General features: G+C 30.1%; 4 protein-coding genes, 1 long non-coding RNA gene and 2 other non-coding genes across 8 annotated transcripts; 5 read left to right on the forward strand and 2 right to left on the reverse strand.

The window, feature by feature from the left end:
- The first annotated feature begins 3712 nt into the window (after positions 1–3712).
- Positions 3713–4553, forward strand: LOC122516636. Its single transcript, XM_043634608.1, has 3 exons — positions 3713–3985; positions 4080–4349; positions 4446–4553. The coding sequence occupies exons 1-3, from the start codon at positions 3713–3715 to the stop codon at positions 4533–4535; spliced, it is 633 nt and encodes a 210-aa protein (XP_043490543.1). The 3' UTR covers positions 4536–4553.
- Positions 4554–5413: 860 nt separating this feature from the next.
- Positions 5414–8310, forward strand: LOC122517167. Its single transcript, XM_043635580.1, has 5 exons — positions 5414–5533; positions 7467–7586; positions 7652–7780; positions 7870–8204; positions 8266–8310. The coding sequence occupies exons 1-5, from the start codon at positions 5452–5454 to the stop codon at positions 8308–8310; spliced, it is 711 nt and encodes a 236-aa protein (XP_043491515.1). The 5' UTR covers positions 5414–5451.
- Positions 6796–6867, forward strand: Trnah-gug. The gene has a single exon. It is a non-coding gene; the product is annotated as a tRNA-His (tRNA).
- A 41-nt stretch (positions 8311–8351) lies between the features above and the next one.
- LOC122516509 lies at positions 8352–8762 on the forward strand. Its single transcript, XR_006303585.1, has 3 exons — positions 8352–8462; positions 8541–8615; positions 8681–8762. It is a non-coding gene; the product is annotated as an uncharacterized LOC122516509 (long non-coding RNA).
- Positions 8763–9361: 599 nt separating this feature from the next.
- On the reverse strand, positions 9362–10274 carry LOC122516508 (signal recognition particle 19 kDa protein). Its single transcript, XM_043634369.1, has 2 exons — positions 9993–10274; positions 9362–9799 (listed from the first exon to the last, which is right to left on the reverse strand). Exons 1-2 carry the CDS (start codon positions 10037–10039, stop codon positions 9406–9408), a joined length of 441 nt encoding a protein of 146 aa, XP_043490304.1. The 5' UTR covers positions 10040–10274; the 3' UTR covers positions 9362–9405.
- On the reverse strand, positions 10226–10297 carry Trnap-cgg. Its single transcript has one exon. It is a non-coding gene; the product is annotated as a tRNA-Pro (tRNA).
- Positions 10298–12389: 2092 nt separating this feature from the next.
- LOC122516924 (NADP-dependent malic enzyme-like) lies at positions 12390–22849 on the forward strand. Of its 2 annotated transcripts, none has more exons than XM_043635159.1 (8): positions 12390–12477; positions 15911–16067; positions 20637–20795; positions 20877–21239; positions 21318–21629; positions 21730–22098; positions 22186–22480; positions 22566–22849. In XM_043635159.1, the coding sequence occupies exons 1-8, from the start codon at positions 12425–12427 to the stop codon at positions 22673–22675; spliced, it is 1818 nt and encodes a 605-aa protein (XP_043491094.1). In that variant the 5' UTR covers positions 12390–12424; the 3' UTR covers positions 22676–22849. The 2 variants fall into 2 exon arrangements, with proteins under 2 accessions (XP_043491094.1, XP_043491093.1); XM_043635158.1 differs by lacking the exon at positions 12390–12477 and adding an exon at positions 14143–14328.
- The last annotated feature ends 1051 nt before the right edge of the window (positions 22850–23900 follow it).

Below are 23900 nucleotides of genomic sequence, written 5' to 3' on the forward strand. Positions count from 1 at the left end.
AAAAAGATCATTCTCCAATATATGTATACATTCGTTCATCACGAAGCACAATTATTTTCAAATAATAAAATGGACGATCTTAAAGATAGAAACATTTATTTCTATCTCTGTCCAACTAACTCATGATAATTACTTAGATAAATACATGAGAAAAGGTAATATCTAAGCTTAAGGATGATGCTAAAAATAAATTGATCGAGAATAGCAGAGTGCGGTTGTCGTCGTTAATAAAGAAGACAATATGTATAGAAGCATGAATAGCAGCAAGCAATATATATATATATATATATATATCTCTCTTTCTCTCTCACGCAAAATAGTATAGGCGTATGAAAGATAGGTCACGATGTACTGCAGACGTTTACACGTAACCGGTAAGGCGACTACCGCAAACCGTCAGTTTCAAAGGTGCACCCAAGCGAGGTGTATATTCCGTACTTGGCTAGGCTACCTTCGTACGCACGAATAGTCAAGTACCACCACTAAGCAAAGGGTTATTTTTAGTTTCAATTTGTCGCTCGAACGATACCATAAAGCCTAACAGAACTTTACCCGCTCGTCTCTTTCCTTCTACAACTACCAATATGTTTTTCTATGTGTGTTAGATACGTTAATGTATTTATACGTGATGTCATTAGATGCAATATCATGTATAATATAATAATAATAATGATACACATGAGTTGTAATGTAATAAATAATTCCTTATAACTTCTACTCTATTTTCTACCTTTTTTACTTTTAGATAATGTTAGAAGAATTGTTAGAAAAATCATTTCTATATATCTCTTTTTTTCCTCTAATTATTAATTATTGTTATTATATAATAAATAAATATAATTGATACATATAGGTGTACAATACGAATACGTAAGATATGAAAGAAAAGAAAATGTTTCGTAAGATTTAGAAGTTCCTATCGTGAAACTTATACACATATACATATAGGTACGTGTTACAGATCGTTCATTCGACTTTTATGGAAAAAATGAAATATAGCGGCAATCTAACCGTGTTACGTGTCACCATGAAGTAACACGTTCTGTATAACCGACCGAGCACAACGCACCAGAGCACCAGCAGTACCAGCAGCAACAGCAGCAGCTTCGTTTACGTACACCTCGTATGTCACGTATCCATACGCACTGTATATCACGTGTGCAAAACACGCATCATGCAAGTTAGGATGAAAGTCAATAAAGCATCGAATAGGATAACGGGTAAATGGTCACGAATTCCATGTCAATTATCCTCTACCAATTATTCTTTGGATTTCAATTCCATTTGACATAGAAATATGTATCTAAGATTTATAAAAATTGATGTAGTATTAAAAAAGAAAAATGTAAATCTAAATAAATAAAATAAATAAAATAAATAAAATAAATAAAATAAATAAATAACCAAACGATATACGAATTGATCCGATTGAAAGTAACAATTGAAATATAAATCGCTTTGTTTTCAACGTCACTTTGAAATAATCGTTCGACCCTTCTCTTCTTTCCTACCTTCAATCAGAAACTTTTTAATCTGAATTGGCACGAACGAATGTGACAAATTGTTGTTGATCTCCGATTGTGAATAATTTTTGTTTACTTTTTTTTTCTTTCTCTTTTTTTTTTTGTTAATGTTTCTATAGAAAGACAACAAAATAGTTAGTTCGACGATAAGGTGCGATTTGGAATTTAAAACGAACGACAACGCGATATACGAGCACCTCTGTGCGCACGCATACATGTATAATCGCGGGTATCTTCTGTACCATGAAATGTTGTTTGAAAAAAAAAAAAAAAGAAAAATATACGCAACGGTGCTTTCATTTGTCGAACTGAAAGTCAGATTTGATTTCGTCCTATAGAAGTGATGCACGAGAGCTTCCAATTGCATATAACGAACGGAAATTTTGACAATTTACGCTAAAACATATAACAATTCTGTTACTATTATCAAACGATCTTAATATCAAATTATTATATCACATTTATATATCGATACTTAATTATATTATTATATTAGATATAAAAAATAAATATCTACAAATTCTATTATCCTATACATAAAAATCAAATGATTTTTCTCTCAATAAGAAAACTTCGTATCTACAAAATTTTTTTATCTACATTTTTGACTTATTATTTTGTTTTTTTTTACAAGCAATTATTACCTGCTCGATTTTACCAAGTTATTAACAGAGAATACCCTGTATATTTTATATTTTACAATACACCTAAAGAACTTTAACAGGATGAACCAAAATCAATAAGCCGATTATTGGTTAGCACGAGAGGAGATTATGTTACCACGAATCGACACCTCTATGATGGCACATGGTTCGTGGGTTCGTTTGAATACCATGGACTTTCCAGACAGCCGGACATCCGTCCCAGTTCCTTTTCCAACGGCGTTTGACAAGGGAGGATCCAACGTTCAATGTAATCTTCGCGGACACTACGTAAAGTACGTCCCTTTTGTAGGGAAGCTACGCACATACCCTGTCCTATTGCCATTGTCCACAACGTATTTATGCGTTCTGCTTGAATGGGCGTGAAAAAAAAAATAAACCTCACCCCCCACACTCTCCCAACCCCCAAGAAAACAAAGTAGAAGCTGCTGAAAAGCTGACTATATTGTTTATTGTATCGTACGTCTCGGTTATATAGCCTATTGTTGTTATATCGTACCTTTTTTATCATTGGTAAAGAAAAATTGTTACTTGATAATGTTTAAATTATAATATTGACTTCATTGTTTTATCGATACTTACAATAGTTTTGATGAAATGAATTATTTTGTTCTGTCATAAGGTATAACCTTGTCTCGGATTTCCATAGATCGATTGTATACCAAGTAATCGATGAATGTAAATTATTCTATAAAAGATATAAAATTAAATAAATTGTGAAACATATATTATGAATTTTCTGTAAAATAAAGTAAAAATAGTGGTAGATATTAAAAATCAAGAAGTCCGCCATTTGCAAATTATCTTTTTCTTTTTCACGTATTGTTACAATAGTTAATTAATATTTTATGTTAAAAGTATACTCATTTTCTCGAGCAATGTCGAATTAAGTCCTTAATGAATATTTGAAAAAAATGTAACATATTAAATGGTCGTTAAATTTCTTTTTCTAAAACAACGCGATCGATCGACACTTAATCGGTGCATCCCGCTTAAAAATAATGACTGCAAGTTGCCGCTACGTGGCGCCACTTTACAACGATGCTAGTCAAATGTCTAATATACATTATTTCATATATTCCTTGAAAGGAAAAAGAAAAAGAAAAAAATGTAAACGTAAAAAATGATCTTTCCCAAAAATGCAAAATAATTTAATAAACTAATACGAAAATACGAAGTACGAGGTGAATAAATGATCGTAAAAAATTCGAGACACAGGTTACATACGAATCTTCGAATATGAACGTGTCTAATGTAGCGGAATTATAAATAAATAATCTCTGTATTAACAAAAAAACAAAGGAAAAAAGAAACAAGAAATAAAATGAAGAAAAAGAAAAAAGAAAGGATAACGTTTGCATGACAACGGTAAATCAAATCTCTGACACGCGTAGCACAAGCCCATAACTTTTCGGTTCGTCCAAATTTTTCGTTAGTTTGGCATCCACCAAAAATAAAATAAAATAAATTCGGAGCAACAAAATTTCCTTATTAAAAGCAACATATAAAGAAATAAATATTAAAGAGATGGGTCAAGTAATAGGTGAAATGCCGTCCACGTTGGATGGTTTGAAGGAAGAACGCGATCGCGTACTTCATTGGAGTGGTGAAATCCTCGCTAAAGTAAGTGATAACATCCAAAACGAAGATACGTTTCTAATGGATTACACCGACGAAAAAGTTGATGCGAAAGTAAAAGCATGGTTTGATGCTAACATGGGAAGAATTAACGAAATTTGGTCAAAGATACCAAACATTACTGAAGATTGCAAACGTGGCATCTTAGATCAAATTGAAAAGGTAATTCTAACTGTTAATAGGAAAAAAGAAACTTTCAATTTATTTGATCGTTCTTATAAATTAATTCGTATCAATGATCATACACGAAATCTAGCTAAAATTGGAATTTGCATCTAAAGTAAGGAAAGAATACGAATCAGCTTATTCCGATATCAAAAAATTTACGAAAAAAGTTGACAAATTCGGCGCCGAGGAAAGAAAAATTCACGAATCCATTCAGAAAGTGGAAAACGAGTGTGCGGGGGATATTGGTAAATTTCAAAAAAAATTTGGCCCACTGAGAGTGAAGGTATTTAAAAATTTGGAAATAGGAGAAAAATTTATGTTCGAAGATAAACGTTTGAAAGATAGTTTTACGAAAAAGGTAATAAAAAAAAAAAATTCGTAAACGTATTCGCTGCTGTATTATTCATTTATACGTAAAAACTTTCTAATCACCTCTTGTAACGAATTATATTAGGTTCATGAAATAGATGCGAAATTAAAGGCAGAATGCGCGAAGAAATTTGACAAACTCATTAAGGAGGCTGAAAAATGTGTCCCGAAATAAAATAACGAAAATAAAAAAAAAAAAGGCAACTTTTATAACGAGGAAATAAAAAAGAATTTTATCCAAAATCTAATCCACATAAAAATGTTCCATAAATCAATTAAACGCTATCATAAAATGTTAATACAGGTGTAGGACAATTTGTTTGTTGAATAAGATGTCGACTCTGTCGGCAAGTTAGTATGTCGTCGATAAACTTAAATACATCGATTAATCGAACGAACTCCGGGAAAGAAAGGTCTAGGGGCAGGGAAGTTGTTTAATAATAATAAGTTCTACTTTCAACTCTAACGTTAAAAGAAAAGAAATAAATTAATAAATAAATACTAGAATAAGTAAATACGAAAGTGAGCAATAAACGAAATTTAAAAACATTTTAAAAGAAATATTTATAAAATAAAACTTCGCGGAAAAATAACGACGAACGTGGTACGACAGATGTATGTGCGAGTAAGAAAGAGAAAGAGAGAGAAAGAAATAAAAATATATAAAGGTAAAAAAGAGAGGGGGGAAAAAGAGAAAGAAGGAGAACAGCAACGTAGAGCGAAAAGAGCGGGAGTAAGTTTATTTAAAAAAAAAAAAAAATTATTCCTTCGGGAAAAGTTAATCCTTCGAGTAAAACTTTCTTCTCCTAGAGGATAATAAAATCTCCTAATGGAATGTTATAGTTCTTTAACGAGGTACGTAGAAGACGTAAGTATAAAACATCTAATATATCGGTTGACTAGTGACGACGACAACTACGACGACGAGGAGGAGAAGGAGGAGGAGGAGGAGTAGGAGGAGGAGGAGGAAGTTCGACCTTCGATGCGCGTGGCACGTTTCGATGTGACGTAGAAGAGCAGCTACGTGGAACGAGATCGTGGTAGAGGGGAAGGGAGAGTGGGAGAGAGAAGGGAGAGACAAACGTAAGACGATGATGCTCCGTCGAGTCACCGACGTCGTTGGGGTAGGCTCTCCCGGAGACTCCCGTTATCGGGAGAACAGAAATATCCAAGGTGCGAATGAATGCCATGCGTCAGATGCGCACGCATCGTGTCTTTTAGGAACGTATACATCGGGTGTTCCATCAAAATTCTATCGCACGATTGTCTATGAAATAAATCGTTATTAGATACATTTTCCCTATCTCGAAAATATCGATTATTGTAATAAAAAAAAATTCAATCGAATCGATAACGTGTGATAGATGTAAACTATATTAGAACAAAAAATGTCATTAATTTAACTTTTATATTCGTACACTTTTATCGTTCTATAAATTTCTATGCGAAATTATTACGAAGAACAATCTTTTTACGGCCCTGTCGCGAGTGAGCGGCAAACTTTTTCTTCCCACGGCGTCGTCGTTGAATTTTCTAATAGAGTATATCTACCCATATAATCGTTCGCGTAGAGAAATGTCTCCTCGTCTACTACGAATTTTCCTCTATCCTGCCTACGTGCAAAAAAGCCTCCTCCTCTCGTGGTACGGAGGTAGTGTCGTCGTCAAAACGTCGTCGTCAACGTCGTCGTAACTAAAAACCACGACGCCGCAGCAACATTGGCGGTCGCATAAAGCCCGCTCTTATCCGGATCGCATAAAAGTCTAAGAGTCGCGAATGAACGCCCCAGTTCGTTCCCCATTTTGTTGTCCCCCTATCCCCTGTCCCCTTCCCTGCCCGTCTTCTCAAGCCTTCCCATATCATCCGCCCATTCCTCAGACATCACCGCCCTTTTTTTTCATGCGGTTCGATAAATTCGCCCGCGTAAATTCAAAAAATGTATTAACAAGAGAGAAGGAGAAACATATAAAGTGGATTTCTACCTTATCGACTCTGCTTTTTTTTTGTTTTTTTTTTGTTTTCACAAGGACTCTATGATATCTTCTTCGTACCTTCTCCGATCTCGTGTTAGCCGCGTGCTCCTTACAAACTCACGTTAAACTTTCTCGGTATAGAAGAATTGAGATTCTGAAAATAGATTTATATATTTATTTTTATTAATTTTTTACCTTTTTTTATTTCAGAATCATTTCAAACGATTATGCGACGTGGAAACAATAGTAATGTTATTTTACGTATTAACGAGTAGACAATCGATTCATTTATTTCCTTTTCGATTTTTATATTAAATGTATAATAATTTATATGCACTTTTTTTTAACAATTAAATGATTATACATTAATTTTGTATATCTCATTTATCGAGTAAATTTATTTATTAGAAAATTGATTCCATATATCAAAAATAAAGAGTACATCTTCCACAACCTTCCGTAGCCGTGATCGTCTAGTGGTTAGGACCCTACGTTGTGGCCGTAGTAACCCAGGTTCGAATCCTGGTCACGGCAATGTGTAATACATTGTCACGGTGGAAGGTCTTTTTTTTTTTTTTTTATTTTTTTTTTGTCTTATTGATTTTCTTTCCTCGAATTATTTAATAATATCATATAATTTTTAACATGTATAAATGTTTATAATTATATAAATATTTAAAACTAAAAGATATGATCGCATACTTTGAAACAATGTTAAAAACATATGAAATACTTATTGAGCAATTATTAAAAAATAAATAATGAATATTTGGCGAAAGCAAAAGTATCATTTTCTTGCAAAATGTACAGAATGTTTATTCTTTATAAAGTATGCCACATGACAAAAGAAATTCCACGATGTAAACTCTAAAAAGAAATTTGCAATCAGCAATTTTTTATTGAAATCAGGAGCTTTAAATTAACAGCATATTTGTTAATAATGTCAGTATATTAATGAATATTGAAAGTGCGACGAGAAAATCAAGTATTTAAAAATATTAAATTTATCATGATCGGGTTGATTGAATTGTTAACGATTACTTCTGCATTACGAGTAATTGGTTTGTAAAATCCAATGTATAATAATTTAATAACTCGTTAAAAATATAATATTAATGTGATTTAAAAATTAGTCGCAGGAGAATTATCCAATATTGACAACATCCAAGCTTGCACAGAATTTTGTTTTACTTACGGTAACATAGGAAACTTTAAAGATGGAAATTGTGTGTGTGAAAATTTGGATAATACAGGTATTACATTTACTTTCAAAAATAATACTTTTCAAACTTCTACTCTATCAAATATTTTATTATAGACGCAGAAAACGCAATCCGTGGAAATAGAGAAACAGAATACGTTGATCCAACTTTAGATTCCAACGAACTTACTAATGAAGATCGAGCAATACGCTGCGCGTTAAGATCAAGGAAACAAATGAGACATCGTAAGATCAAACTTATTAGTTATGCATACAAATAATAAATTAAAAATTAATAATGCAATTTCTCTAATTATTTTTATATAACATAATAGATGATGCTGATCGCGTAGTCACATACTTTGTTAATGGTGGACCAGCAAATGGCCACGCGTATTTTGTTCAAGCAGCTAATCAAAATATGAATCTGGAAAAAGAATGTAATTGTGACAAATATCCATCGACAAATTCATATCTTAATTTAGATGAATCTAACAATCAAACTCCCGATGAGCAGCCATCAACAACAAATATTCAGATAAAGCGAAGCTACAGCAATGGTGCTCCTTATAATCAATACAATCCTGTATATTTCCTACCAAACGAGATGCCTATTGCACCTGTCGTAACGAGTCCATATAGATATGTTATGGCTACTCCATATAATACTGTAATAGAACCAAAAAATAATATGTTAAGATATCGTGCATCTTCGCGAAATAATTTGATAGATGGAAAATTATTGCCGAGAACTCGATTGCGTACAAATATTCTAAGACGTGTCTCTGATGCGTTACATGGAGTATCTCGAGAGCCTGTAACCGATAATTTATTAGGTAGTTTTCTCAACAACCTTATATATCAAGATCCTGCTGGATATTCTTCTAATTATAATAATAACAAAAATGTTGTTAATGAAAATAATATTGTAAGTATAATATATACATTTTATATAAACATATAATCATTAAATTCAATTACTAATACAGTGCACAAATTATTTTAGGAAAATGAGACTAAACAAGTCAATTCTATTGTTGGTTCTACCAACGAAGATGATAAAACACCTATAATAAATTCAGTAAGTAAAGAGTATAGTTTTTTCTTCCTTAATAATATATGGAGATAATTAAATAATATTTTCAGAAAACTGCTTTACAAGAAAATATTCAAAGAACGAGTACATCTCCTACAAATTTCCAAAATATTCCATATAATGAGCAACGGCCAATCTATGCTTCGCAATATTTAATCGGATCACCAATGAATGGTTTCTATAATACTATGACGCCTAGAGCTTTTATTCTTCAACCTGTAAATATAATACCGCAAGGAATGCATTCTATGGCACAATCGGAAGTAATTAACTCGTCGCAAACACAGGAGTCTGAAAACTGTGACAATAATAATTTGATGAATACTGATGAATCTGTCAGTACTTCCAACTGTCCAATTAAAAGTCCAGATTCTAATGTTGGAACTATAGAAAAGACAAAATATTCTTCTATCGCAAAATAGCTACTTTCTAACAGAGAATAATTTCATGAAAAATAAGAAGTTTACAAAAAAATAAATCATGAGAATAATAAATTTACAAAAAAATGTATATGTAAAATCAATACGCAATAATATTATCGAGCAGTTTTCTGAAACTTCATACATTAAAATCTTCATAGAACAAGATACATACTTTTACATAGGATACTATTTATAAGTGTAGAATATAAATTCGATCAATGTTATAACGTAAGGTATATTATATTTGAATTTTCTCTTATATGCTGTATGGTAGACCATTACAAAATATTTTATTAAATAAATAAAAAAAATATTTATCTCAATACGTAGAGCAATATCTTCTCATACTTTTATTATCTCCTCCCTTTACCCTTTCCTTTTTTAGATGATGAAGCAGACGATTGAGAAGATTGGTCTCCGAAAGCTTGTTTTCCTTGACGAGTCTTTAACTTTGGTATCGTAGTACCGAGATGTAGCAGAAGAGAATCTCTAGTAGGAAAATCAGACCTGACCGGTGTTCCATCATCCTGTTTCAATTGTACACGTACACGTCCATAATATAACATTTCTTTACTGCGTTCACGTGGATGTAATTTATTTTCCAAACGAGCATTAAACCCAGTCGCTACAAGTACGTCAAGAATTTCATGTGCGGTAGGATTTTCAACACATTTCTCCTTGGTTAATTTTCTACCAGCAGCCAAAGTTTTTTTACTATTTAAATATACCGGATAAATGCAAACCCACCTACGAAAAAGATTATTAAAAATACCATATCATCGTTGTAAAAGAGGAAAAGTATAAAAGAGGTTAGGAAACAGATGGAATCTGTCTGACGGGTGTCCTGAATAAAAAAATTAACGTGCATATATATTCTAGTATGTCTATTAAGAAAATTAAACGAAAAAATCATTCAAATTTGTATTAACAAATAGCTAACCTTGCAAATTCGCTATGTTTCTTTGACGGACTCCACACTTGCGCCATGATGTTTTATCAACAAACTGGTATGACATATACACTATCGAACTCGATAAGTTGCGATGCCATTATTGCGATTAATCGCATTTTTAAAGTTATTCATTATTAATATCGTTTCTCTTCGATGTGTATATTCGAGAAATTAACAAAATATATTCAAAGTATTAATTAGAAAAAAAAAAAAGAGAACTTGGGCTCGTCCGGGATTTGAACCCGGGACCTCTCGCACCCGAAGCGAGAATCATACCCCTAGACCAACGAGCCACGCTTACGATAGGAAGATTAAATGCAAGAAATACTCGTAAACTTTATATTGTAAGTAAATTATTCAATATTATAATAATACAATACAAAGAAGATAATGAAATCTATCCTTCGGTAGCATGTGCTATTCTAATAATTATTTTAAATCTTTTGTTTTATATCTTTAAATCTTTAAATTTTATACTTATCCATGTAAAAATTGGAAAAAAAGGAAAATAAAATGATACTTTTCAACAACAACAACAACGCAACAACTACTAATGAGTCACGTACAGGTTGGAACAATTCAAGGCCATTTCTAAAAAATGGAATATTATTGAGCATAAGTACTTTCATAAAATAAAACGCGATTTCTTTTTTTATTTTAATCCCACCATCTCGGCATTTTGGAATTTTTCAATTATCATAAAAAGCTCTATTTATATCATTGATTATTTTTCGCGATAAGTAAGATTCTTCATTTGGCAAGAAAAGATAAGCGTGCGTTATCTCACGTAATTCTTCAGTTAAATCATAGTCTGTTTGGATTGTAGTAAAAAGTAAAGACTACGAGATGACCCAGTTTGAGAGTTTTCGAAATTACGTATTTACTTCTACGTGTTTCTTTTATAATAAAGAATATACTTTTGAGAGAGAAATCGTGCTAAATTATTATACCTATAACACGTGAATACTTACTTAAGTTAAAATAAAATTATTCGATTAAGAAAAAAAGTTCTTGTTATTATCATAATTTTTCCTTCTATCTATTTATATAAATTTATATTTAGATTTGTATGGATAGTGCTGAACAAAATTATTTTATGACAGATTACATTTTTATATAATATTATTTATGGTACTATAAAAAATATGATTTCCAATATAATTTTTGTTGTCAAAACATATTTCCTAAAAGTCTAAAGTTTAAGTATATTTTAAGAGTCAAAATGATTAGATAGGTGTACGGAAAAAAGAAAAACATTTTATAATTGTAAATAGTTATTATCTAAAAACGATCCTTTACGTGTTTTTCATTATAATATTTTGTTGTTGTTCAACGACACACTTTTATCAAACTTTTAATACGAGAGATATAATTAAAAACAAGTAACAATTATATATATAAATAAAATATCGTACTTCTTACGAATTTCCAAAGGAATATTATTGGAAAATTTAGTTAGCTTCAATACTTTTGTACGACACTGTACGAACGTAAATAGGAGGATAATAAAATGTTATTTCCTAACAATCATTAGAATTTTTCCGTTTCTCATATAATATAAGTAGATATTTGCATATATACATGAACATATATATATTTAATTAAATACATATTATAAAAATATTTGTTAAGAAACGTCAACAAGTTGGATGTTCATGTGTTAGTTAATTAATCAATTGATAATTTTTCGAAAGTCATTGCCAAGTCATATCTAATTAATATTGCACAAGTCACCTTCCATTAAAATAATACAAACTCGCGCAATAAAAGTTTTCCTCTAGCGTTCGAGCCTTGTTTTTGTTTTCTTTTTTACAAATACAAATATAAATTTTGTTCTTCTTTTCATTTTCCATCGGGTAAAATTATTCCCCACAAAACGTTGTATTATATTTTATATCGAATACATATTTAATGATTACACGAAATAACGGGATTAATTTCTCGAAGAAGAAACATATCGTTCATAGTGTTTTCTACTATTTTCAAATTTTATTAACTAAAATACAATGAACGTTTGATGTTTCTTGTCGTTGACGTGTATTTGAATAATATATTATTGTTTGTTTTGTTTTCTTTTTTCTTTCTTTTTTTCTCAAAATTTGATTTTTAAAATCAATTTTAAACGGCATATCGTTACGCTTGGCAAACACAAGTATTCGTTCTCTCCAACGTTTTCATATGGCACAGTCACGTTCGCGATTTCCTCGCGATCGGAAGAGTTCTTGATTTCTCTCTACGAACGAAAGTGACGTTTTGTTTGCGTCTGTTTTAATTCATTTCTTTTTTTTTTCCTCAATCTCATTTATCCCGATATTATAAATCAAAAGACTTCCAAAAAAAGAATCACAGATTACATTTCACGTAATTTTTTTTTTTATACATATGTATATAAGAGAATCGTATAATTAATTCGATCAATTATGGGTAGTACAAATACGAAGGAGTTTCAAAATTATCCACGAAACAACAGAATGTAAGTAGAATTTTTTTTCTTTCCTTTTATTTTTTATATACATTTACTAGTAATTCTCACTTAAATTTTTCTTTATTTAATATTAAATTATTTTTATAAGAATTTCTATCATTTAGGAAAGCAACAATTTTTACGATCTAACAAAAAAATGTCTAATGATAATTATAATAGAATAAGTTTATCTAACGATCGTCCTTGATTTTCAACAGGACGTTGAGTGGTCTAGCATTCGTATTAGATTACTCTTGTCTAACATCATCAATCGTTTATATAAGTTTACAAAACGTATACATATTGGTTTTTCTTTATTTAAAAAAAAAAAAAGATTAATCCATCCATGCAAAAGTATTTTGATATTTTGAAATGCAAAATCATTATTCTTAAATATATATATTCAATACGTAATCTCTAATGTCAGAAGAAATTTTAATCTAGTTCAAGGTTTATTCGAATAATTAGTTAGATAATTGAAGACAAACGTTCTCAGTATTACGATTGATTAACCAGTCATAATAAAGATAAAAAAGAAATATTTTCTTTTATGTTGTTGATCACTTGTTTTGTCTGAGTCGTAATAAGTATAATAAAAATGAAAAATAAAAAGAAATTATATTTTTTGTTTTGAAAAAAATACTCTCGTATTTATTTCACGATTTTTCGTTTTGAAAACATCGATAAAAGACCGTTGATATTTACAATAACATTGCATTAAGTATTTTAAAAGGATTTTACAATTTTCAAATAAATTCTATACAAACTTGTCCTTTCCAATTCGATAGAATTAGTTCAGAGATTAACGTTACTAGCCTTTCGAATATGAAAGTAACGCGTATTCGCGTGTAAATATTATTAACATCGAATTAAATCATATTATTTGTTTGATTTATTTCGTTAAAAAGTTTCATATCAAACTAATTATTGCATGATAAATTAGCGTGATGTAAAAATGGATAGTATTAACACGATTATCGAACTTTGACCTGTAATCGATGTCGTACGATCATCTAACGATTGATTCATAACAAAAATATTGTCGTACGGTGAGATATCCTTTTGATTGGAAAGTTCAAATGTACTCATATATTTTTATTTAACTTATCATCATTATGGTCAGCCAGGGAAGTTGGTCATACGATACTCGAGCAAGGTACTATACATCCGCTTTGATCATGCTACTTTACAACAAGAAAAAGGCAACGAAAAGGAAAAAGTAAAAGAGATAAACGGAGAAATAAAATTTCTTCAAAAATATATATAAAATGTTAATTGGTCGAAAAGAAAAGAAATATTTGCTGATTGAATACAAAAAATAATTCTTTTTTTTATATACAGTGTCGAAATATCGACACCTAACGTAAGTTAAAAATTTCTTCTTCGTTTTTCTTTTTTTCGTAAAATCGAAAAATATTCATATAAATAAATATAAATGTAAAAATAATAACTTCAAAAAATAATTTGCGGTTCGCGTTTACGATCATGTATCTTCTTCCGTCTTGCAGTGAGTTATTTCACAACAACACGTGCGTGAAATTGTTATCGAAATTATTAATGCGAGATTGTCGACTGTAGTAATCGCGTGTTCGTTCGATTTATAAATCCAAGTCTAACATAAGTCGATAGTTTCGATATATAATTCAGTATATCGAGCGATGTTGAGTCATACGAAAGTAACGGAGTGTCTTATCATTGTTAATAATAATAATTTTTGATCATGTCCTCGAGACGTTTGTTAGATCGTTTATTTGAACGATGTTCTATTGCCATTCATCGTCGTTCGACCAGTTTGAATCGTGCTACCAGTAATAACCTTGAAATTATCACCTGTCAAGACGATCAGCTGACCATTAACGGGTAACTTTTTATCTCATACGTTTTTTTCTCAGCCAAGAAAGAAACGTTCCGTATATTTTTTTATTTTTTATTTTTATCGAAATAATTATTATTTCATCTGTGATAAAAATTATCAAAATACTTGTCAAATAAAAATCTGTAAAATCTTTTAATTAAATAGGCCCCGTATTTCTTGTATATTTTCGATTACATTTGTTTGATCATCAATTCCTAGATTGCATTTAATAATAATAATAATAATAATAAGTAGTAGTATTTTCTCCTTGAATGCATTTTCTTGAAATAGGACAGAGTTAGGAAGTTAATATTACATACCAAGCATTTTAATAATTGTCGTGCAAAGTGCACCGGCTGGTGCACTTATTGCTTTATCGCCTGTTATCATCGTGCTCTTAGTAATAATGTTAGTAAATAATAAAACGGATAATAACTCGAGAAATATCGAACAACGAGATTTCGTTGATGTTCTAATAAAATACAACATTTATTATTAAATATAAGTGCAATTTTTTTTTGTATAATACAAGAAATTTATCTAAAAAGAATTGTTTTATCATTTATATTTTTATTATATTACTTTAATCGCACAATTTCGAGGTTGTATTTTAAATATGAAAAAAAAAGAAAAAGAAAAAAGAAACGATTAAATGATAGTAACATTTACAGAAAAATACAGACACACAATAACATTTATTATTTATATAATATGTAAAATATATTCTAGAAATCTCTCGTTATGGCTACGTGTTTCACTCATAAATCAATTTGCAATGTCTAAGTGAAAGTCTTATTAAAATGTGGAAAGTTTTTTTTTAAAGAGAGATATCTTACAATTAAAGTAGATAAATTTGAGTAACATACAACACCCGTTATGCGTGAAGCTTGTCGCTCAATGGGCGACAACGCACGACTGCGCATTGCGCGATCGTATGCCAGCGGATCATCTGATTACTTCTCAGGCTCGTAGATATCAATTTGAACACCCGACGAAAGAGAAAATAACATTATCACGATTGTATTTTATAACAAATTGTTTTTTTTTCTTTTCGTACGCGTTAATATCTAACTCGTATTTAATAAATTACACTAATAAAATATCATAATCAAATTTAGATCAATAAAATATATGTACATTGTATTATTTCATTTTATTATTTAAATTATTATTAAATATTTTATTATAAAAATAAATAAATAAATAGAGATAAAGTGTACACGAGAAATTGATTTTCATAGATTAAAACAAATTATAAAAAACAAGACGTAAGTTAGCTTAATGAAATTTAGATTATGCAACAAATTTTGATAACTACATATAGTAATGTCTTACGCTATGATTAGTTATATATATAAATATCTAAATAATTTTAACTGTACATACATAAACAAAAATAAATCGTAGTAAGTATTAGAAAGTATTAAAAATTGATAGTATAGATAATTGGAATCGACGTGTACGGTCTTGAGAACCTATCCTTCATAACCCCCACATATTCTAACCTCACCTTGTTATGGCAGTACTGCGTTCTACCCTACCGACGAGCATTTACAGTCTGTATTCAGTCTCGCACTTGGTTCTCAGGATTCAAAGCAGTGTAAGAGTTACTACGAGAAACAAACAATCTTTGACAATGTCGAACCTCGAACGTGATCGTCTGGGTCAACCTGGAACTGGTGATGCTACGTGTCATGGCCTTCTTCGTGGCATTGACCATATCAAGAATCCTCAATTGAATAAGGTAGGGTCGCTACTGTTTATATGACTATTACTTCTAATATCGATCATTTCACGTTACTATTGACGTATTTTATTTTTGTTCTTTATTACACGAATCCGATGGAAATGTAACCATTAAAAAAGTAATCATTTAACTATTCAACAGAATTTTTATTGTTATTGTCATTGGCATAATAATTGTTGCTTTAATTTTTTGCCAATGCATTTTGCGAGTATATGCGCGTGATCAAAAGCATACGCTTGCGTATTAAGGGTGTTTTAAAGTTTACCATTAAATTTGTGACTTGTTGCTTAAAGAATCCTTTTAATAAATGTAAATTTTTAATATATATATATATATATATATATATATGTAGTATGCGTCGAGAATTAATATCATAACTCGATAATAAATTTTTTGATTGTAATCTTTCGAATGATCTTCGCGTAATAACATTTGTTTTCTAAGAACAAAAAAATTATATCGATTTTAACAAACGTTTGATAAATAAGAAAATTGTCGAGTTGACAAGTTGCGTTTCGTTCGAGGAAAAAAATATTTCATAAGCTTACTCGAAGTGTGAAAAGGGTTCAAATATTATTTATAAAATAAATCCGACACAATAATTTAATAATTACCCCTATTGAATATTTTATATTAATTATATTTCGTTTTTATAAATTAACGTAAAGATAAATCATTTGATATTTTAAGTAAACGATAATTGTTATAATTAATTTGAATACTAATAAAATTATTTGTAATATCATTTTATACCCTGTACAATTATGGAAATGGTAAAAAAAAAAGTAAAATAAGTAATAAGGACTTCTTTTATATAGAAAAAGTATATGACCGGTATCTGACGCAACATGGAAACGAAATTGTAAACTATATGTTGAAAGAACGTATTATAAATTCGTCGAATTCATTCGACCAACGCGATCACAGTCACGTAGACTTTTTCACAAAACTTCTTCCTTTTTTTTTTCTTTATCTTCCGCATTATATTCTCATTGATTATCCCCGATTCTTTTCTTTTCTTATTACAAATAACATTTTTATTTAATGAATCAAATACACATTACATTAATCTTTGATCACACAGCTGTTAGAAATAGTTTCCATAAAAGTTAGATCACTTTTATCTGATACGCTATTATTTGCACACATTATAGCATTATTGTACTATGTGTAATAACAATTCAATCTATATTGGATTAGTTAGAATATACTATTGATCAAATTAACATTAAAATGATTCTAACGAAAAGAAATTTAAATTTTTATGCGATAATTAAATATTCATTATTTATGAGACTGTACGAAATGAGTTTATAATCAATTAATTTTCTTTTTAAACATTTATTTATTAGCAATGGAATAAATCATTTTTCAAAATCTATTACGAACCTTTGGTTCATCTCGTATTTGTTAACACTTTTTCACAATATCTTTTTATTTAAATATTCATACGATTCCATTATCCAATATTATGTTGACTTTGTCTCTCATGAACTTTGTTTTCACGTATATTCTCAAAGTATGCTCGATTGTATTGTCGTGAATTGTATTTACATAAAGAACCTAGTTCTAAAGTCTTTCCAATTGTTTCCTTATATAATCTATTTAAAGAAAAAATATAACACACGTGCTGATAAATAAAAATTTGCAAAACACGATTTACATATAATATCATTTGATATTCGACGTATTTCTTAAGAATTAAAAACAAATTAAAAATATATTCAAATGAACTATAGTCGTATTTTCAAGAAAATTATTTAACATAAATTATATAAATTCCAATTGCAAGATAGTAACAATATCTTCGCTACAATATACAAAATACGAAAGAAATATTAAACAAAACGTATTATCCGTAATCAGTGATTTTAATCAGAGTAAATTCAAACGTTATCAAAATACTCGAAATAATCCAATAATACCGATTATCAAACTATCCTTATTAATGTTATCTTTGAACACACACACACACACACCCACAGATGCTTTTATCCGATCCTTGACTTAATACTAATCCACTTTTTAATTTATTTGATCTTTTTAATACATATTATAATTATTCTTTCTACCAACGTTAAAATTAGTTAATAACTTTCAAAATGGTTACCACGTGAATTCATAAACGTTAGGAGGATGATGATTGCAATAAGGTCGCGTGTTATACTTTGCATAAAAGAAATCGTAGGGTTGGTTCCCTTTATCGATCGGTTGAACAACCGACTTCTCCGAAGGAAGGGGTCGCCAACACGAGAGAGAGAAAGAGAGTCAAGAAACCCGGCAACCGTTTCCACGTTCGCTTGTTTTTGTCATGGGATTTGAATTATTCGAGAAGAAGAACAAAAAGAAGAAGAATAAAATTAAAGATAATTCATTTGTGTCATAGTTTTGTGAACAAAGTTTCATTTCTTTTTTTATTTCTTTTTTTTTCTCTTTACATGGAGACCGATTGGTGGAGTCTTATACCTGACAAGACTCGTACACCTAACGTACCGGAAGCTCTTCTTGCATTGGACGGCAGGGTATAATTTTAAAAAACATTTTCCTTTTGGTTTTTATCTTTTTTCTTTTTCCTTCTTTGCTTCTGCAAAATTCACCATAATTATCTGCCATTTGATATGTACTCATTTCTTTCTTTTTTTCTTTTTGCTTGCATTGAAATTGGACGTACGTTTAGTAATATATCAAATGGATCTTCACATCAGCGTTTTATTTATCTTAGTTTGTAGAAATATTTTTATAACTTTGGTTTCTTTTTTTCATTTTATTAAAATAATATAGAAATTTAATTGGAGTTCGTATATGTTCAGTTGAGATTAATTCGTCGAATTAATATATATTAAAACAATTTTTTTACTTCCCTTTTTTGAAAATATTTCAACGATCGGAATGAAAAACGCTGACGCGTGGCTAATCCCGAAATTGCGATCTAAGTTTATCGATTTATATATTTTACTTCTTCTTCTTCTTCTTCTCGATAATCGTTAACGTTCCTGAACGTATTATTTTGCATGAATTAATCTGAACTGAAACAAATTAAATTCAAAAGATTATTAAAATAATTCAAGATTATTCGAATATGATTTTCTATCAAACAACAACAACAATTTCTATACACTGTGATATTAATCTTTAGAATGTATGTGTAAGCAAAGGTCGGTGTCTTCTTATGGCTATTACGATTTATAGTACTCGATTAGGATTGTGTCGCTGAGTCGTCAAGTAGACGAGTATTAAACGGACTCGTTGTCAACGACCGCTTCCGACGTCTATGGAAAAATACAAGTGACTTACATTAGTATATATATAAACGTGCTTTAACCCTCTCCCTCAATCCCACCCTCTCCCTTCGTTTCCCTTCCCCTTATTGTCTCTATCTTCCCCTTTATATTTTCTCTCGAAATAAAATTGTATTGTGACAGTCAAGAACCTTGATTGTTCTATACTTGGAATATTCCATGTGATTCGCATTTAAGAAAAAAAAAATAATAAAAAATTTATTAACAAATTGCGCATACACTTAAAACGGGTTCATACTAACAACCAATTTAAATGCGAATAATTTATTAATAATGTATTCGCGATTGAAATGAAATTTATGCCATTGATAATTAATAACGACGTTTGTTTGTTCTATTTAACTTTATATTTTGAAATGTATCGTTGTTTACGTGCATTTTAAAAATAAAAATAAGAAATAAAAACAAACAGTAGGAAAAAAATTTGCAATTTTTAAAATCTTAATTGTCTAGACATGCTAATTATTATTGCACTTTATAATTATACGAGTTGTCGTAATCGTTGCACTATAAACGAGTTGAATAATTACAAAAGTTTTCTCGAATTAAAACGTGACGTGCAGTCTCTGATGGTTTTTTTTTTTTTTTTTTGTTATTTATCGTACGATGACTCGTGTTAAATTATTTTCTAATGCACGATTTCTATTAATATAAATATATATGTTTTCTAATAATAAATCTAATAATAAATTGTAGATACGCGTATAGGATGATAAGATATTTAAATGAGAAAATAATTCCCCTGAACTATTTAACAAATTCCTGAGAACAAAATTAATTCTATCTTTTTTTTTACTATTATTTTAACACTCGAGATATTAAATCCTTTTATCCTTTAAAATGACTCATTCTAAATATTACGTCATCGTATACTAACTATACATCAATAATAAAGAATATATCCCCATCAGATAAGACATTTGAGAAATGTTGCATAATTTATTTCTAGAATCGATTAGAAAGATTTTTGTAATCGCGTAAAGTGTATACCCTAAGGATAATCCTTTCGAAAGGAAGTTTACTTCGTGCATGCCTCGAGGTTGAATAATGACGACAATCACGAATAGAACATAATTTTCTTCTTTCCATAAGAACGAATTTATGAAACCCGTTAACTGGGTCGACGAATAATAAATCTTCATTTTTTGTTGTTGATTAACTCGAATATTTTGTACTTTTTAAACAAATTGTAATATTATTATTATCACTTTATGAAAAGTATGGAATTATTAATTAAAGGGAAAAAAATCAAATAATTTATTTTCAGGGAATGGCATTTAGTATAGAAGAAAGACAACTGCTTGGTATTCATGGTCTTTTACCGGCTGCTGTGAAGACTCAAGAGGAACAATTGGAACTTTGTCGTTTAAATTTGGAACGTTATCCTGATGACCTTCTTAAATATATCTACCTCATAGGCCTATTGGTATTTATATATTGATTTGAAAATAATTAATCACACAGATATATACGATTATTATAAAAAATGAATTATCCGTTATTTTAGGATAGAAACGAAAGATTGTTTTATCGTTTACTCATGGACAACGTTGAACAGATGATGCCATTGGTATACACGCCAACAGTAGGTCTAGCTTGTCAAAAATTTGGTTTGATTTATCGTAGACCTCGTGGCTTATTCATAAGTATACACGACAAGGGATACGTTTATGACATCTTGAAAAACTGGCCTGAGCATGACGTACGTGCTATAGTTGTTACCGATGGAGAAAGGATACTTGGACTTGGTGATTTAGGAGCACACGGTATGGGAATACCAGTAGGAAAGTTAGCTCTTTATACGGCCTTGGCTGGTATTAAACCACACAATTGTCTTCCTATAACTCTTGATGTTGGTACCAACACTCAGGTAACGATTTTAATATGATTTATATTTTAATATCTAAAAAGAAATATTAAATAATAATGATGATGAAATAATTTTCAGTCATTGTTAGACGATCCTCTTTACATTGGACACAGACATAAACGTGTCACCGGTCAAGAATACGACGAATTTCTGGACGAATTTATGAAAGCGGTGGTAAAACGTTACGGACAAAATACCTTGATACAATTTGAAGATTTTGGAAATGCTAATGCCTTCAGATTATTGATCAAATATCGCGATCATTATTGTACTTTTAACGATGACATACAAGGTACAGCTTCGGTTGCAGTATCTGGTCTGTTAGCATCCCTTCGTGTGACGAATACGAAGCTTTCCGAAAATACCATTGTTTTCTTTGGAGCGGGAGAGGTTCGTATCTATAATTGAATGAAACTGATGCAAATGTTAAGGATTATTCAAATGAATAGTAGTTATTATCTTAATACCTGGGATGTGACTTGACAATTAGGCTTCGTTAGGCATCGCTACGTTATGCGTAATGGCGATGCAGAAGGAAGGTGTGAGCAAAGAGGAAGCAAAGAACAAAATCTGGTTGGTAGACTCGAAAGGATTGGTCGTTAAGAATCGTCCAAGTGGTGGAGTTACGGAACACAAATTAGAATTTGCCAGGGAATGTGAACCTATTGACAAATTATTAGATGTTGTTAAAACAGCTAAACCAACTGTATTGATTGGGGCATCAGCAGTAGGATCTGCCTTTAACGAAGAAATATTAAAAGAAATGGCACGCAATAGCGACAGACCAATCATCTTTGCTTTGAGTAATCCTACTGACAAAGCCGAGTGTACGGCTGAACAAGCTTACAAGGCTACTATGGTAATATACAAACGCATGATTATTCTTCTCAAAATTAATACCACAGATGATTAATGACTTACAATTATAATTTTACAATTTGCATAGGGAAAGTGTTTATTTGCGAGTGGTTCACCTTTCCCACCGGTCACAATCGATGACAAAACTTTCTATCCTGGCCAAGGAAATAACAGTTATATATTCCCTGGAGTAGCACTGGCTGCCATTTGCGCTGGTATGAGAGTAATTCCAGAAGAAACGTTCCTTATTGCTGCCACGGTTCTATCCGGTTTGGTCACGAACGAAGATTTGAACAGAGGTACTTTATATCCACCTTTGGCCGATATACAACAATGTTCCTTGTGTATAGCAACGAAAATTATGGAATACGCTTATAAATCTTGTAAGTAATATACTCAATATAATATATAACTCTTGTTTTTTTTTTTTTTTTTTCACGGAAATTAACATATAATTTTTTTTTATAGCACTGGCTACTGTTTTACCGGAACCTAAAGATCACATGGAATTTATCAAAGCACAGTTATACGACACAGAATATAAATCCTCCATACCACCAACTTATAAATGGCCATAAGCTTAATCTATTGACGTAAGAATTCACGCGTTCACGCTTAATATCGGATAATAAGATTCTCGAGAGAAAGTATATAATTTAAAATTTATATTATTCGGCTACTTATATATATATATTGTTAAGAAAGCCTGTTGATCGGGTAACAAAGTATCACTGTGTAAAAAAAAAAACAAAGAAAAGAAAAATTAAGGAGAACAATCGAAATTTGTCTTTCGATAAATGGACACTTACTTATAACTTAAACACTTACAATTAGTACACTCTATTCTTTTGTTTTTAAATTATAATCCTTATTCTTTGACATGGTTATAATTGTATTTAGAGAGCTAATAATGAATAATAAAAACATCGAATTCGATTACTTCGAAGAAACGTATTTTTATTACTAATCGAAACATTACTTTCTGTTAATTAGGCATCCCTCTTCCTATCGTGGTAATGAGAGCAGCTAAACTTAAAAATTCTTTTGCATTTATAATTATAATTATAATTATAATTATAATTATAATAATAATAATAATAATGATAATAATAGCAATAATAATAATAATAATAATAATAATAATAATAATAAAGAAGAAAGGAGAAAACACTTGCGTTAGTATCACTTCTAGTGATGACATAACACTAGTCGAGAAATGCTTTCGCTATAATAAAACATGTATCTCACACATTGTATCATCAAATGAGGTACAGACGCTATATTAAATTTAATATACACGATAAATCCTCGTTGTATTGAGTCAATAGAAACGACTAAGGAACAAATGGCGTTCCTTTATCCTTTCAGACGCAAGTAGAGTACAGCCTATAAATTCATGAATAATCAAGTTATTTCGTGAAAAATAAAATCTAATTTCATACGTTTGACCAAAGAAATGAATAAAACGTTTTATCTATATATATAATATGTGACCTCCAAAGATGATAACAACAATATATATAATAATTCAAAGTATTTTGCATTACATAAAATAATGATAATAATCATTTGGATAGTTGAACGATAAAGTTTTATGTATTTTTATGATAATGGGGATTGGCGTTCATTTGAATTTTTTACTAATTACACTCGTCATTCTCTCTCACACACACGCACACACATATTCTCTCTTTTTCTATATTCTCTTTTATTCAAACACGTACGCAATTGTCTACGATCTTATAATCTAAGGATCCGAAACTTACTACTACATTTCGTCACGATCATCATAACAAATAGATT

Source organism: Polistes fuscatus, unplaced genomic scaffold (assembly GCF_010416935.1).
Source record: "Polistes fuscatus isolate 324 unplaced genomic scaffold, CU_Pfus_HIC Scaffold2, whole genome shotgun sequence".
Taxonomy (NCBI): Eukaryota; Metazoa; Arthropoda; class Insecta; order Hymenoptera; family Vespidae; genus Polistes; species Polistes fuscatus.

Excerpts from the sequence above, each read along its gene's own strand:
- LOC122517167 (XM_043635580.1), top strand. The coding sequence starts at position 5,452 with ATGATGCTCCGTCGAGTCACCGACGTCGTTGGGGTAGGCTCTCCCGGA. Across the intron at positions 7,587-7,651 it reads TGAAAATTTGGATAATACAG|ACGCAGAAAACGCAATCCGT; the intron begins GTATTACATTTA and ends ATTTTATTATAG. Across the intron at positions 8,205-8,265 it reads TGGCTACTCCATATAATACT|ATGGAAAATTATTGCCGAGA; the intron begins GTAATAGAACCA and ends ATAATTTGATAG.
- LOC122516508 (XM_043634369.1), bottom strand. The coding sequence starts at position 10,039 with ATGGCGCAAGTGTGGAGTCCGTCAAAGAAACATAGCGAATTTGCAAG. Across the intron at positions 9,800-9,992 it reads AAACATAGCGAATTTGCAAG|GTGGGTTTGCATTTATCCGG; the intron begins GTTAGCTATTTG and ends TCTTTTTCGTAG.
- LOC122516636 (XM_043634608.1), top strand. The coding sequence starts at position 3,713 with ATGGGTCAAGTAATAGGTGAAATGCCGTCCACGTTGGATGGTTTGAAG. Across the intron at positions 3,986-4,079 it reads TCTTAGATCAAATTGAAAAG|CTAAAATTGGAATTTGCATC; the intron begins GTAATTCTAACT and ends CACGAAATCTAG. Across the intron at positions 4,350-4,445 it reads AAGATAGTTTTACGAAAAAG|GTTCATGAAATAGATGCGAA; the intron begins GTAATAAAAAAA and ends GAATTATATTAG.
- LOC122516924 (XM_043635158.1), top strand. The coding sequence starts at position 14,189 with ATGTCCTCGAGACGTTTGTTAGATCGTTTATTTGAACGATGTTCTATT. Across the intron at positions 21,240-21,317 it reads ATGTTGGTACCAACACTCAG|TCATTGTTAGACGATCCTCT; the intron begins GTAACGATTTTA and ends AATAATTTTCAG. Across the intron at positions 21,630-21,729 it reads TTTTCTTTGGAGCGGGAGAG|GCTTCGTTAGGCATCGCTAC; the intron begins GTTCGTATCTAT and ends CTTGACAATTAG.